Here is a 13,627-nt window from a genome sequence, read left to right on the forward strand (position 1 = left end):
CATTGTAATATCCATCTGGTAAGCACCTAAGTCGGTCCAATTGTCAAACCAAAATTGGGAATTTTGCATTTTGGTTTGCCACCAAATCTGATGTTCAATAAGTTCCCTAGCTTAAATGATCTTTTTCCATATCTGTGATCCATATTTCGATTGCACCACTACTATATTTTATTTCTTGTAGTATTTGTTTCTAAGATAAGCACTGCACAATGATGGTTTAGCCCTAAAGTTCCACCACAATTTACAATATAGAGCTTTTGAAACATCATGAAGGGATCTAAAACCCAGTCCCCCTTTTAGCACTAGTATACATAGATGAAGCCAAGTGGCCCAATGTCTACACTTTCCCCCATTGTATTACTCTAGAAAAGGTGGGCAAACATCTTGGGCATCTGATTAATAAGATCCACTGGAGGGTTAACTGCTAATAACAAGTGAATTGGCATGCTTTGTAAAACATGCTTAATCAGAACTGCACTTCCTTCAAATGAGAACATCTTGCCTTTCCATGATTGTAGTCTATTCATGATTTTAACCAAAATAGGATTATAAAAGTCTTCCTTTTCCTGCTGTAGTATATGAGGCACACTAAGTATGTGAAAGGGAAATCTTTCCTTCCTATTCCGGTAGTTGTCTCCACAATATGCTTATGTCTCCTGGAACCTTATGATACATATACACAGAGCTTTTCTCTCAGTTTATCTTCTATTCTGGCGTCTTTTCATATTTCCTCAAAACTTCCATGATCAATTGTAAAGATAAGAGGTCTGCAGAAGAAAAAATGATCATGGCATCTGCGTAGGCCAGGTGGTTTATCTTAGGACTTCATTTAGGCATCTCAAATCACTTAAATTGTGGTACATGATGAAGGGCATTCAGGTTTCTAGTCAAACTTCAGCTGCTTAGGTAAAAAGAGTGGGAGAAAGGACCTTCATGTTTCACCCCTCTAGATGACTGAAAGAATCATTGTTGTTGCCAATTGATCAGCACAAAATATCAATTATTGCTTATGATTCTAAAAATCATGTCTATCAACCTTTTTGAAAGACTTATTTTCCTCATCACCTTGATAAAAAACAGCCAAAAACCCTGTCATATGACTTACCCATGTCTAGTTTTAACACTATATTGGCAGTTTTAGTTCTCAGTCTTATGTCAGAGATAATCTCTTGTGTTAGTAGCATATTCTCCACTATGCTCCCCCCCTTTACAAAAATTATGGATTTAGAGCTATAATATTGGACAGCTCAGTAACCAGTCTCTCATAAATTAATCTAGAAAATACCTTGTTCACAAAATTACTCAAATTAATTGGTCTCATATCAGAAAAGGTATTAATCAAATTCTTTTTTGGTAATAAGACCAAATTACTATGAGTAATAAACTATAATAGTTCAGCTCCAGAGAAGAAAGCCTTAACCTTATTAGTAATGTCTTCTGTACAATGTCCCAAAATGTCTGAAAGAAAAGACCAGTGAATCCATCTGGGCTCCCTGTACTCTTTCCATTCAGACTGAACATTATCTTCTTTACTTCCTCCATACTTGGCATTTCAGTAATCAAATTGTTCTATTCTAGTGATATCATGCATGGAGCCTGATCCAATATCTCAAAATCATCTATATCATTTTCTTTAGTAAACTGAACTCTGAATAATCTGATAGCTTCTTTTGAGATTTTATAGCATTCTCCATCCATTCCCCTCCTTGATTCTGAATCCTCTTCAATTGTAATCTCTTCCTCCTTCCTTGTACATAGGTCTAGAAGAACTTTGTATTTCTGTCCCGAACTTGGAACCATTGCATACCAGATTTTTTCTTCCAAAACTCCTCATCTAGATACATGTATCTTTGTATATTTATATGCACTCTCTATAGGTTTTCTCTATTAGCTGGTATACGTTATAGTTTAAATTGCACTTCATGCATCTTGTTTACATCCACCAATGCCTTAATTTCTTGAAAAATGTTCCCAAAAGTATCTTTACTCCATTAAGTCAAGTCTGCTTTCACTTTTTTTTTTTTAATTTTGGTGAAAAAGAATGAAAGGATTTGTCATGAAGTCTGCAATCCAATGAGTTCTGACAGTATCTAGAAGTGAATCATTTTTCACCCAAAAATTCTAGAACTCGAAAGGTTTCTTGATAGGCACGAGTTCTCTAGAGTAACCACTTATTAAAGGTGCATGATCAGAACCTTTTCTGATTAAATAAGTGACTTCTATGCCAGGATACATATTCTGCAACTGTTGATTTCCCAGACAACTATCTAGCCTCTTAAATATACAGTATTCTCCACTTTGTCCATTCCATCAAGTGTACTTACTTCCTTTAAAACCCAAGTTCACCCCATAACTCTGAATACATGCTTGGAAGTCTTGTACTTCTTTTACTCCCACTGGTAATCCACCATATTTCTCCTCTGATAAATTTATGACATTGAAATCTCCCTCTATCACCCAAGGATGTGTCCTTGTGTGGACATATCCTTCAAAGATTCCCATTTATCCCTTCTCTCAGCTTGTGTGCATTTGGCATACACTATAGTTACAAGTATACAATCCAGCGTAACTTGAGACTTCAATTTGATTGTCAACTGTTGTACATGATCTGCTGAGATTGACACTTCAAAACCTTCATCCACAAAAACCCGAATTTTTCCTAGAATATTCACAATAGCAATTTGAAGCACTAATCTCCTTGTATATTTTTCAATTTTGTCAGCATCCTAGAAAGGTTCCAATAAGCCAATAAAACTAAATTAGTAATTTAGATGCATCTTCAGGAATCTTTGAAATGCTTCCATGGTATTTACTGATCTAATATTTCATATAATTGTATTCATTATAAACAACTTGATTTATTGAGAGCTCTTCTTGTTTGTACCCCACTCCTAGGTGGAACACTGCTATCCCTTTTGGTTCTTTTTTTTGCCCCTCCCTTGTCCTTTTTCAATTTGCCTAGGTGATATTCTCGTTCTTTAGCCACAGCCTGAAAATTCTGCTCAGTGGAGTGAACATCCAAATATCTAGCCTTTGTATGTATAAATAGCTCCTATGTTTTTTAAACCACTAGTTGCCCAGTATTATGATTTTTAGGTATAATTGCATATCTTTTCCATCTCCTGCATTCTCCTATTGCATTATATTCTTTTCATCAATTGGCTCTCTATTCTTCTCTATTCCTTTCTCCGTTGTGCCCCCCTTAACTAAAAACTGTTTATGTTGAGTCTCCTCATGTTTATCCTTGTCTGCTTCCTGATTCTTCTATTCTTGTACTTCTATTCCTCATTTATTTCTCTCTACTTGCTTCTCCTCCTGTGATGTATCCTCTATATCTTTTGAAGTTGTTACCATTCTAATTTGAGTGTTATTGTGGTTGCATGTGTTTTTTTTTCCTGTTTTTCTGGTGTTTGCATTTCCAGCTGCTTATCTCCCATTTTTTCTGTATTAGCATTATCACTTGTACAATCTTCAACTTCTATAACTGATTTGTAGGGAATGGGATTTTTGTTTTCTTCATCATTTCTCTTCTTTTGTTGCTGTGGTATGCTACAATTCGTATTATTGTAAAAAGTGTCCTTAATCTATTGCTTAGTTTTGATATGTTTTCCCTCTTGTTCTCACCCTTCTGATCTAATACTAAAGGTTATGAAGAAGTTGACTCCATCTAGTCTACCTCTTCCTCATTGCCTAAAATATTCCGAGTCTCTATTTGGCCTTCAATATTCTTTTTGTTCTGTGTTCCACTTCCCAACTATTCTCCCACTCTTATCTTTAACATACTTGTTCCTTCATAACATCATTTTTTTTGCGATATGGATTCCCCATTACTCTCCCATTATTTGCAGTTCCTGTTTGAGCATTATCCTTACTCATCTCCATTTTTTTCCTTTTTAATTATATTGCCTTTCGAATTTAGGATGTAAAGCCCTACAATCTATTTCCCCATACCCCTGCAACTTGCAATGTTTACAGTATTTGGGAAGGTAATCATAATTGGTATTAATCCATTTTGATTTCACTATTCATGTAGTCTCATCTGCTTCAGCAATATGAATTTATTGAGTATGAACTGCCAACAAATCCACTTCTATTTTAACTTTTGCACATCTAGGTCTGGTCCTATTTGTTGTGGCTAAATCAACTGTCAAAGGCTTTCCAAGTGCAGACATAGAGAAAACAGTTTCTCTTGCAAAGAAATTAGGGGGTAAATCTAGAAAGCCAATCCAAGCAACATCTATTGAAATTTCTGCCTCTGGTCTAAACCATGGATCCCAAATTATGGTCTCATCTAGCAGTACCTCGCATGTACTTTTAAGTAATATGCTGTGTAAATAACATTCTTACATAGTCCTCAAGTAGGTTTAGCCGTATAAGAATGTGTCTACTTTCAAGTAAACCAATTGTACATGGATCTTTAATAGAACATTTCTCTGGTATAACTTTTCGTAGTTCCTTTATATCATACAAAAACTTACCCAAGATGGCCTACTGAAGATTCTCATATAAAATTAATTGCTTACTTTTGATTATTTCCATGTGATGTGCGTTTCTCCATCCACATAGACAATGGGCTAGGGCGGTCCAATTTGTGTTATAGGTGCCGGGGTTGGCTTTAAGGCATTAGCATTATTCAGGGTAGGAAAATTCATAGGTGTTGTATGATGATTGATGTTTGGGGGGGGGGGGGGGGGCAAGGGTTGTTTGGTTGGTGTAACTGCAGGCGGAACAGTGAGGAGGTTGTCCACCGACCGGATTGGCCATGGTGGCCGGCGAAAATAGTAGGTTTAGGCGTGTTTAGGATTTTTCCTTAGAGAGAAGAGAACTTGTTTTCCTTCCTTAGAACTTCTCATCCAACTGAGAAGTATTTAGTATTGTAGTCACTGAGTTTATTCCAACTTGATTTCTGCTGAAGAAGTCTCTCTTCCATCACAGATCACTTTTTCAGATTTTATATTAGAAACTTCTTTTGTGCAACCACAGTATCAGTGCACTGGCTTGAAAATTTTCTTAAACTACTCTCAATTCCATCCTACCTCGGTCAATGTGTTACCTAACAGCCTTGAACTCCTCAATGTTAAGGTCTTAAAAGAGTGGCTTAAGTTCTTTGAGTTTAAGCCAAATATTTCTCATACCCTATTGTGCTAAGGGCTGCCCCCAAACATCAGCTATATTGCCAGAAAATCAGTATGCTCAACCCATATAACAAAAAACCTTAAGGGAGTTTTACCACTATGAGGAGCAGTATAAAGGTTTAGTAATATTAGAGAGTAATCAGATATTAAAGGCATATCATACTCAGTTTGGATATGACCTCATCGCGTCATCCAGTCAAAATTTGCAAAAGTTCTATCAATTCTCCTATAGATTCTATTCACTCTGGCTTGTTTATTTGACCATGTATAGAATTCACCCTTCATGCTAGTTCATGCAGATATAGGTTATGGATACAATCAGAAAAATCCTGGGTTTCAGCATAAGTAACAGAATTGCCCATTAGCCTTTCATTTGGGGACAAGTCAACAATGAAGTCTCCCCACACAAGCCAAGGACTGGAGATCCCATAAGCCACCATGTTGATACCATGCCATAATTCTTTCATTTTTTCATGTTGTTAAACCCATAAATCACTGTAACATAAGCTGCAAAACCATCTAATGTGCCCCTCACCGGTTAGTGTAATACTTGAGCCTCTTCATCTACCAGTTGCACATTATAGCAGTTTGAGTCCCAAAGGATTTAGACTCTACTATTGATAGCTTGAGAATAATTTTGCAAGCTACCTCATCCAAGAACTACATTATTCAAGATTCTAGAAACTTTATGTCTTTACTCTAATTTCTACTACATAGACAAACTTGAGCTTCTCGCTATATATTACATATAGTGGCTTAGATCCTTTTGCTTGTATCATTTAGTCACACTCCTTATATTGCAACAAAGTCATGTCATAGATTAACGTAGTTCCAACATGAGATAGATGATTTCCACATGTCATAGATTAACGCAGTTCCAACATGAAAAGGAGTTAAAATTACAACTCAGCTTTTGATAATTGTGTAGCCATAATTCAAATCTTGAAAATTGGTGAAAAACCAACTTAAAATGTAAAAACTTGGACCACCCAAGGATAATAAAGTCAAAATATAATTAAACAGACTAGGACGGGCGTGAAAGTGTTCTGAACAAAAAGGTGAAAGCCCAAAATGATTTAAGATCTTAAAGTGTGCCAACTACCTGGGGCGGAGCCAAGTGGTTGGAATGGAGTTCATCAAAATCCGTTCGGCAACAAATTACACTATATATACAAGGTTAAAATTATTTTTATGTATATATATAGTAGATGTTGATCTTCTTGACTTCTTCGTGTGTTTATTTTTTAAATTTTGAACCCTCTTAGTGGAAAATCCCTACTCCGCCACAGTCAACGACGACTAAAGATAATGTTTTGTGTGCCACATGGAGGCTATGAACTAGTACCATATCACATGGACATAATCATAAGTATATGAGGTGTATTGGAAGTTATTTAAGGTCTAAGAAGAGTCTAGAACAAAGCCAAGTTGGAACCTACAGTATGGATTAAAATTTCAAATGAGCTCGCACAAGGTCCAACTTCTAACATGCACACTGTCATGACCCAATTGACAGATCATGATGGCACCTACACTATTCCCCAGGATAGGCGGACCATCCCCAAATTACTAATCAAGTATAGGAAGGCAAAATGCGGAAAGTAAGTACAATAAAGCTATATAACAGTCTTGATCATATAAATAAGTACGAAAATGATAACTTATAATTTACAACCCCAAAATCTGGTCTAACTCATATAAGAGCCTCTAGATACAGTGCAAGTCTGAAATACGAGATAGAAATCTGTCAGACAATCTAACCAGACAGAAACATAAGATAAGAGGAGATCTAAGGCTGCGGGACTTTCTTATGGCTCACCCTGTAATCTCGAAATGGACTTCCTCGGGACCAATCACAAGGCCTAATGCTGGAACAATGATCGGTATTTGTACCCAAAGAAAAGTGCAACAAGTGTAGTATGAGTATAACCACTAGTACTCGTAGATATCATAGGCCGACAACGAAGGGAATACAAATACAAGGTATAACAATTGAAGTCAAAAACTTAATTCAACAGTTCAACTTAACTTCACCACTATGCCTAATTGAATCGCAATTCACACTAAGATAACCAGCACATAACATATAGGGGGAATAAGAGACAAACAGATACATGAGCACATAAATGCAATGCAATGACCAATATCAAACCTGTTACACACACGCTAGTGGTCATTCCATCTAGGAGTGACCCCTTGGGAACTCGCGAGGTCTATATACCTGTCACAGTACCGCCCGAGGTCTTTTCCCTTCGGACTATCACCACTCACTATACCGTTGAACTGTGAGACACTCATTGTACCGACCAACTTTATCGCCGGACTATGAGAACAATAAATTTACCTCATTCTGATCCTTATATCATCTTGTATCTTTACTTTGTCATAATTTATCCATATGTGCATATAAGCGGGAAAGGAATGCAACCGCGTAATATTCCATTTCAACTACATTATGAACTTCAAGTATGAATATGCATGATCAACTAGATACACATGCCAACTCATAAATTCAGCGCAATATCCTTTTACAATTATGCAAGATATGGACCAATGAGGTAAACAATCTAGTCAAACAAGTATGAGTCAAATCACGGCTATCATAGCACACATACCAACCTAAGTGGATTTATCACCACAACCACACCCGAAGGCTCAACATGTTTTCCCCGTTATTCTAGCTACCCAACAATATACACCGTTACCCACCTAAGTGCTCATCATAATCAGTAAGGTGGGACCCCATCACACCTAATACCCCTTTAACATTTATAAATTATATAAGCCTTCCAATCGGAGTCTACAGAATAAACTACAACCTACCTCGAGGCCGAATAGGTGTCACGAACCTTCAAGCCAACGCCTTCCCTTTCTGAAGTGCTTCTGAACGATTGGAGTCTATCAAACATGAAATCTACGTTAAAATGTGATTTCTTTAGGTACCCATATTGCCATAAAAGCATTCATGTTCGAGAAAGTCAACCTAAAACCCCGTTTCAAACCCCGAAGGTCAAAATAGTCAATTTATTGTGGAATTATGTCACGACCCGGATAGGGGCCGCGACGGGTACCCGGGGCTAACCACCGAGCACCGCTCGTGCTATCATTTACCTAACCCATTTAACAATCATTCATCTATTTCCGGTTAACTTTAAAAAGAGGATTTGCTTTTCATTACAAAAATATAACGCGTTGATACAAAAACATATTTCAATATACTTATACACATGCGTACTACCCACGTTGTGGAACCACACCACCCACATCGAGCATCTACGAGCCTCTATTGAGTGACATACAAATATATACACAAAAGGAACAACCAATTAGCACCTCCAGAATATGGAGTGCTCTTCAGCTCGGCTAGTGACTCCTATCAGTCTGGACCGCTTTCCCGTCTACCTGTGGGCATGAACACAGCATCCAAAGAAAAGGATGTCAGTACGAGTATTGTACTGAGTATGTAAGGCATACATCAAGAAATAAAGTAAGAATAAGAAAGTAAAGTAAGTACAAGGAGATAATCGATAACTGCTTGCCTCTTAAGGCGGATCCATGCATGCATACTCATAAAGCATCATATAGTAAATTGCTGCGGAACGCGCAGCCCGATCCATATGTCATCATATGTTAGTGCCGAGGAACGTACGGCCCGATCCATAAATTTAATAAGTTAGTGCCGAGGAACGTACGGCCCGATCCATAACCCATATATCCCGCGTCCGGGATGAAATCATGATATGCCAGCTGACCAGGTGGCTATGCGTCTATAGCGCCTCACCTTCCCCATATCCCCTGAATACATATACATATCATATACTTATACCATATACTTAGCATGCATGAGAGCCCAAGGAAAAGCTGTAAGTACGTCGGAGTGACGTAAGGTCGAAAGCCTCCGATTATGTTATGGAGTAATCATCGTCGCTTTGTCTGACCTTGAGGGAACAATTATTATAAGGCGAGACTATCAATGAAGAATAGCATTAAAAGAAAGCATAGAATAAAATCATGAACTTCATAAGACATCCATTCATATACTTTGGAAGATTTAGAAATAAAGTCACCATCCATGAATAAATTGAGAAATCAGTAAATAGCTCGACATCCTCATATAGTCATTGAAATCGTAACTTGAAACTTTTAAACATAAGATTTGCTCTCATCATGGTCAGCGTAATAATATTCTCATTTTTGACATCATCATTGTTATTGAAAACAATATCTGCGGTCGTTATCATAAACACTCACATAATCACAACCTTTGGTTTTGGAAAATGAGAGTACTTTGGAAAACATTTATGGAATATCAAGAAGGAAATCGTACTTCGGAATCTTAGACTATTTAACCTTTGATAGCAAGGAAAAGATGGGAGCATTTATGAAATCGTAAGCTAGGGATCATGCCTTTGAAAGAAAGGGAATAGCCTCACATACCTTCGACGTTTACAATTCTTATTGCTTGCTCGCTCTCCCTTAATGCACTCGTATATACCTTCAAGAGAATTCATGTCGTCGTTAGCTAAGTAATTATAAGAACAGACTACTATTTCTAAGGAAAATTGGATAGCACTTCCTTCATTTCTAATAATTTTCCCATGTTTCATTTCAACTCTCATACATTCGTAACGACACTCACAATATTACTTTCAACAATCATCACTTATACACTTTAAGAAAAATCTACCATTTTCCTCCAATTTCTCCACATCCATGGTTATAGCTCATTATCACGTTTTCTCGTATATAATACTTATTTCATGGTCTAGACGTTATTTATAACATATTCACAACCGTAGCTTATCAACATTCATGACTCCATTCAACTACTATTCAATTGTGCCACTATTCACCCATGCAAGGCCAATTTTCTATGTTCTTATACATTTCAAGTATCTAAGCCTTCCAATACCTTGAACCATATGGTATAGTCATGAAACATACCTTGGATGATGGTGGAACAAGCCTTGAGCAACAATACTCTTTTTATACCAAAACCCTATTTCAACCCTTTTGAGATTTCTTGAAGAAGATGACTTCCAATAGAGTCTCATGCACTTGCTTTCATGAATTAGATGTTGATGATCTTGGTTTCCCTTTGATCTCTTGAATTTTGTGGATGAATATTTGGAGAGCTTCTAGAGTGTTCTTGAAGGTTGTATGGATGAAAAATGAAATAAAATGAGGCTTTGGTCCCTTTTAATAACTCAAAGTTGATCTTTAATGAATTCCAGTCGGGGTGAACAGTGGTCGTAAACTGGTTTACGAGCCGTCCTCCCTGGTCGTATTTAAGCATGTCCAAAACAGAGAAGTTGGATGAAGAATATTGCAGTTTACGATCGAGGTTTATGGTCCGTAAACCAGTTTACGGGCCGTATTCCAAGTCGTATTTAAGCATTCCCACACTTTAATAGAAAGTTGGAATTTGAAAGGCTGGAGGACGATGGTGGTTTACGGTCCGTAAATCACTTTACGGGCCGTAAATCACTATACGACCACTGGGCTGCATGAAATTCTACAACTTTTCCATTTCCAAAAATTCACGAATCATCACCCCTTGCGTAGTAAAACACCCCACACTCATACCCTTGTCGTTCTATTCCTTGTACATGTACGGAAACTTTTCCGATGTGTAACAAATTAGGGTCAACATAGTCATATTGATATTCTACAAGGTCATACGAACCCAAAAATACTCATATTGCTATACTTGAGTCCGAACCCCCAAATGGACTCAATATATTCAAACTCGAGGCCCAAGGGAACAACTGGAAATTTAATTTAAATTCATGGTACCCATAGTCTAAATAGTCCATAGCCTAAATTTCACGAGAATCTAACCATAATTTAGCCTTTAATTACACTATTTAGTCAAAAAAACCATTATGTGGAAACCCTTTATTTTTCTATGTGGATTCATGGATTGGAAGGGAAATTAAAGGATGAACTCACGGATTAAAGTCTAAATGGGAGTTAGAAACTTACCCAATGAAGAATCTTGAATTATGAACTTGAAATCACCCAAAACCGAGCTCTAGAACTCCAAATATTTGAGAGTGAAGTCTTCCATTTGAAATTCGGATTTAATCACTGTTTGGTGATTTCCTTCATCGTGATGGCGATCTGCAACCCGACCCAAGAATTTTTAGCCTTCGCGAACGCAAGCATGCTCTCACGAACATGAAGAAGGACATCAATAACTGGACACCAGAAAATTTTGGTGTCTCTCAAACTTGAAATGGATACCCGAAACTCACCCCGTACCTCCCGGACACAAGCCAAATATGTAGACTGAGTATAAACGACGCTACAAACTTGCTCACGCACTCGAATTTTCCAACAGAGGTCGTCTTGACTTGGTATTGATCATAGTCAACTCTAAAACATCCAAAACTTATAATTTCAACCAATGACTCAAATCACACCCGAACGCCTCGGAACCCGAACCAAAAACTCAACTAAGTCATTAACGACGTTCCACAACTAATGGAATTGATGAAACTTTAAAAATGACAAAATTACCCTCGATGTTGACTTTGGTCAACCCTTTCCATTTCTTCAACTTGTAAATCTCCAAAATCATAAAAACCAGACGCCACCCATTCTCGCAATTCATAAAATCCAAAATGAAACTACGGGAAGGTTAATTTGGGGGAAAAATATAAAATGCCTAAGATGACCAAATGCTCGTTATATTAGATACTAATTAAACAAACGTTCATCCTCGAACGGAAAGGGAAGGTACTTGAATCGATAAAGAGTTGGGGGTATCTACTCTGAATATCCTCCTCAGTCTCTCATATAGCCTCCTCAACTGGATGCTTCCACTGCACCTTTACTGAAGCTATCTCCTTTTATCTCAACTTCCTAACTTGCCTCTCCAAGATAGCCACCGGCTCTTCCTTAAAGGACATATTTTGATCAAATAACACTGAGAAACATTGGATTATAGAAGACCGCTCTGAATGGTATTTCTTTAACTTGGAAACATGAGACACAGGGTGAACACCCGCTAAACCTGGTGGCAATACCAACTAATAGGCTACCTCACCAATATGCTGAAGAATCTCAAAAGGATCAATGAACCCCCGACTTAGCTTGCCTTTCTTTCCAAATCTCATCATACCCTTCATGGGCAAAACCTTCATTAGAACCTGATAACCAACCATGAACACCATGTCGCGAACCTTCTGGTCCGCATATTCCTTTTGTCTACTCTGAGCCGCAAGAAGATTGTCCTTAATCAACTTCACCTTATCCAAGGAATCCCTCAACAAATCAGTACCCCAAGGTCTCACCTTGAATGCATTGAACTAACCAATCGGAGAACGACATCTCTTACCATACAAAGCCTCAAATGGTGCCATATCGATACACGAGTGATAACTGTTGTTGTAAGTAAACTCCATCAAGAGCAAGAATTGGCCCCAATGACCACCAAAATGAATCATGCAAGCCAACAACATATCCTCTAATACCCGAATAGTGCTCTCGGACTGACTATCTATCTGCAGGTGTGCAGTACTAAGTCCAACTGAGTCCCCATCTTCTTTTGCAAAGTCCTCCAGAAATGAGAAGTGAACTGAGTGCCTTGATTGTAATGACAGAAATAGGCACTCCACGCAACCGAGTAATCTCCCTAATGTAGATCCCGCAAACTTCTCCAAATTGTAGGTAGTCTGATCCGGAATGAAATATGCGGACTTGGTCAACCTATCCACAACAACCCAAATAGCATCTAACTTGACCAAAGTCCTTGGTAGCCCTACCACGAAGTCCATAACTATCCTCTCCCACTTCCACTCAGGAATGTGCATCCTCTAAGTTATACTACCCATTTTCGGATGTTCATTGTTAACCTGCTGCCAATTTAAACACTTAGATACAACTCCACCATATCCCTTTTCATCCCACCCCACCAATAGTGCTGCTTCAAGTCACGGCACATCTTTGTAGCACTCGCATGAATGGAATACCTGGAATTGTGAGCTTCCTCCATAATCAACCTAATCAAACAACCCACACAAGGAATGCAAACATGCCCCTTTATCCTGAAAACCCCTTCGCCATCAAGAAAATCTTCCTTTGCCTCCCCTCTCAACACCCTATCTCGAATCTTGCACAATTTCACATTCCCAATATATTGAGTCTTAATTTGCTCCAAAAGTGATGACCTCGCCTCTATATAAGCCAAAAGCCTCCCAGTTCGGAAATATTAAGCCTCACCATATGATTCGCTAAAGAATGAGACGTTATAGCCAATAGATGCTCATCAACAATCAAACACGCCAAAATACCTATACTCACTACCTTCTGGCTCAACGCATCCGCCATCATATTAGCCTTGACCGGATGATAAAGAATGGTAATGTCGTAGTCTTTGAGAAACTCCATCCATCTACGCTGCCTCGAATTCAGATCTCGCTGATTGAACACATGTTGGAGACTATAATGATCCGTGAACACCTCACAGTAGACTCCATAGAGGTAAT

General features: G+C 38.0%; 1 protein-coding gene across 1 annotated transcript; it reads right to left on the reverse strand.

Annotated features, from left to right (window-relative positions):
- Positions 1–4,058: 4,058 nt before the first annotated feature.
- LOC132630845 (uncharacterized) lies at positions 4,059–12,952 on the reverse strand. The gene is made up of 4 exons (XM_060346446.1): positions 12,614–12,952; positions 12,262–12,448; positions 12,012–12,153; positions 4,059–4,326 (listed from the first exon to the last, which is right to left on the reverse strand). The coding sequence occupies exons 1-4, from the start codon at positions 12,950–12,952 to the stop codon at positions 4,059–4,061; spliced, it is 936 nt and encodes a 311-aa protein (XP_060202429.1).
- Positions 12,953–13,627: the final 675 nt, after the last annotated feature.

The sequence above is a fragment of the Lycium barbarum genome, chromosome 3 (assembly GCF_019175385.1).
Source record: "Lycium barbarum isolate Lr01 chromosome 3, ASM1917538v2, whole genome shotgun sequence".
In the NCBI taxonomy this organism is placed as follows: Eukaryota; Viridiplantae; Streptophyta; class Magnoliopsida; order Solanales; family Solanaceae; genus Lycium; species Lycium barbarum.

Bases quoted from the DNA above. Each gene is read 5' to 3' on its own strand.
- LOC132630845 (XM_060346446.1), bottom strand. From the start codon at position 12,952: ATGCACATTCCTGAGTGGAAGTGGGAGAGGATAGTTATGGACTTCGTG. The intron at 12,449-12,613 runs GTATTAGAGGAT...CCGATTGGTTAG, and splicing joins AGTCCGAGAGCACTATTCGG to TTCAATGCATTCAAGGTGAG. The intron at 4,327-12,011 runs GCAAGTTAGGAA...TTATTTACACAG, and splicing joins CCGGTGGCTATCTTGGAGAG to CATATTACTTAAAAGTACAT.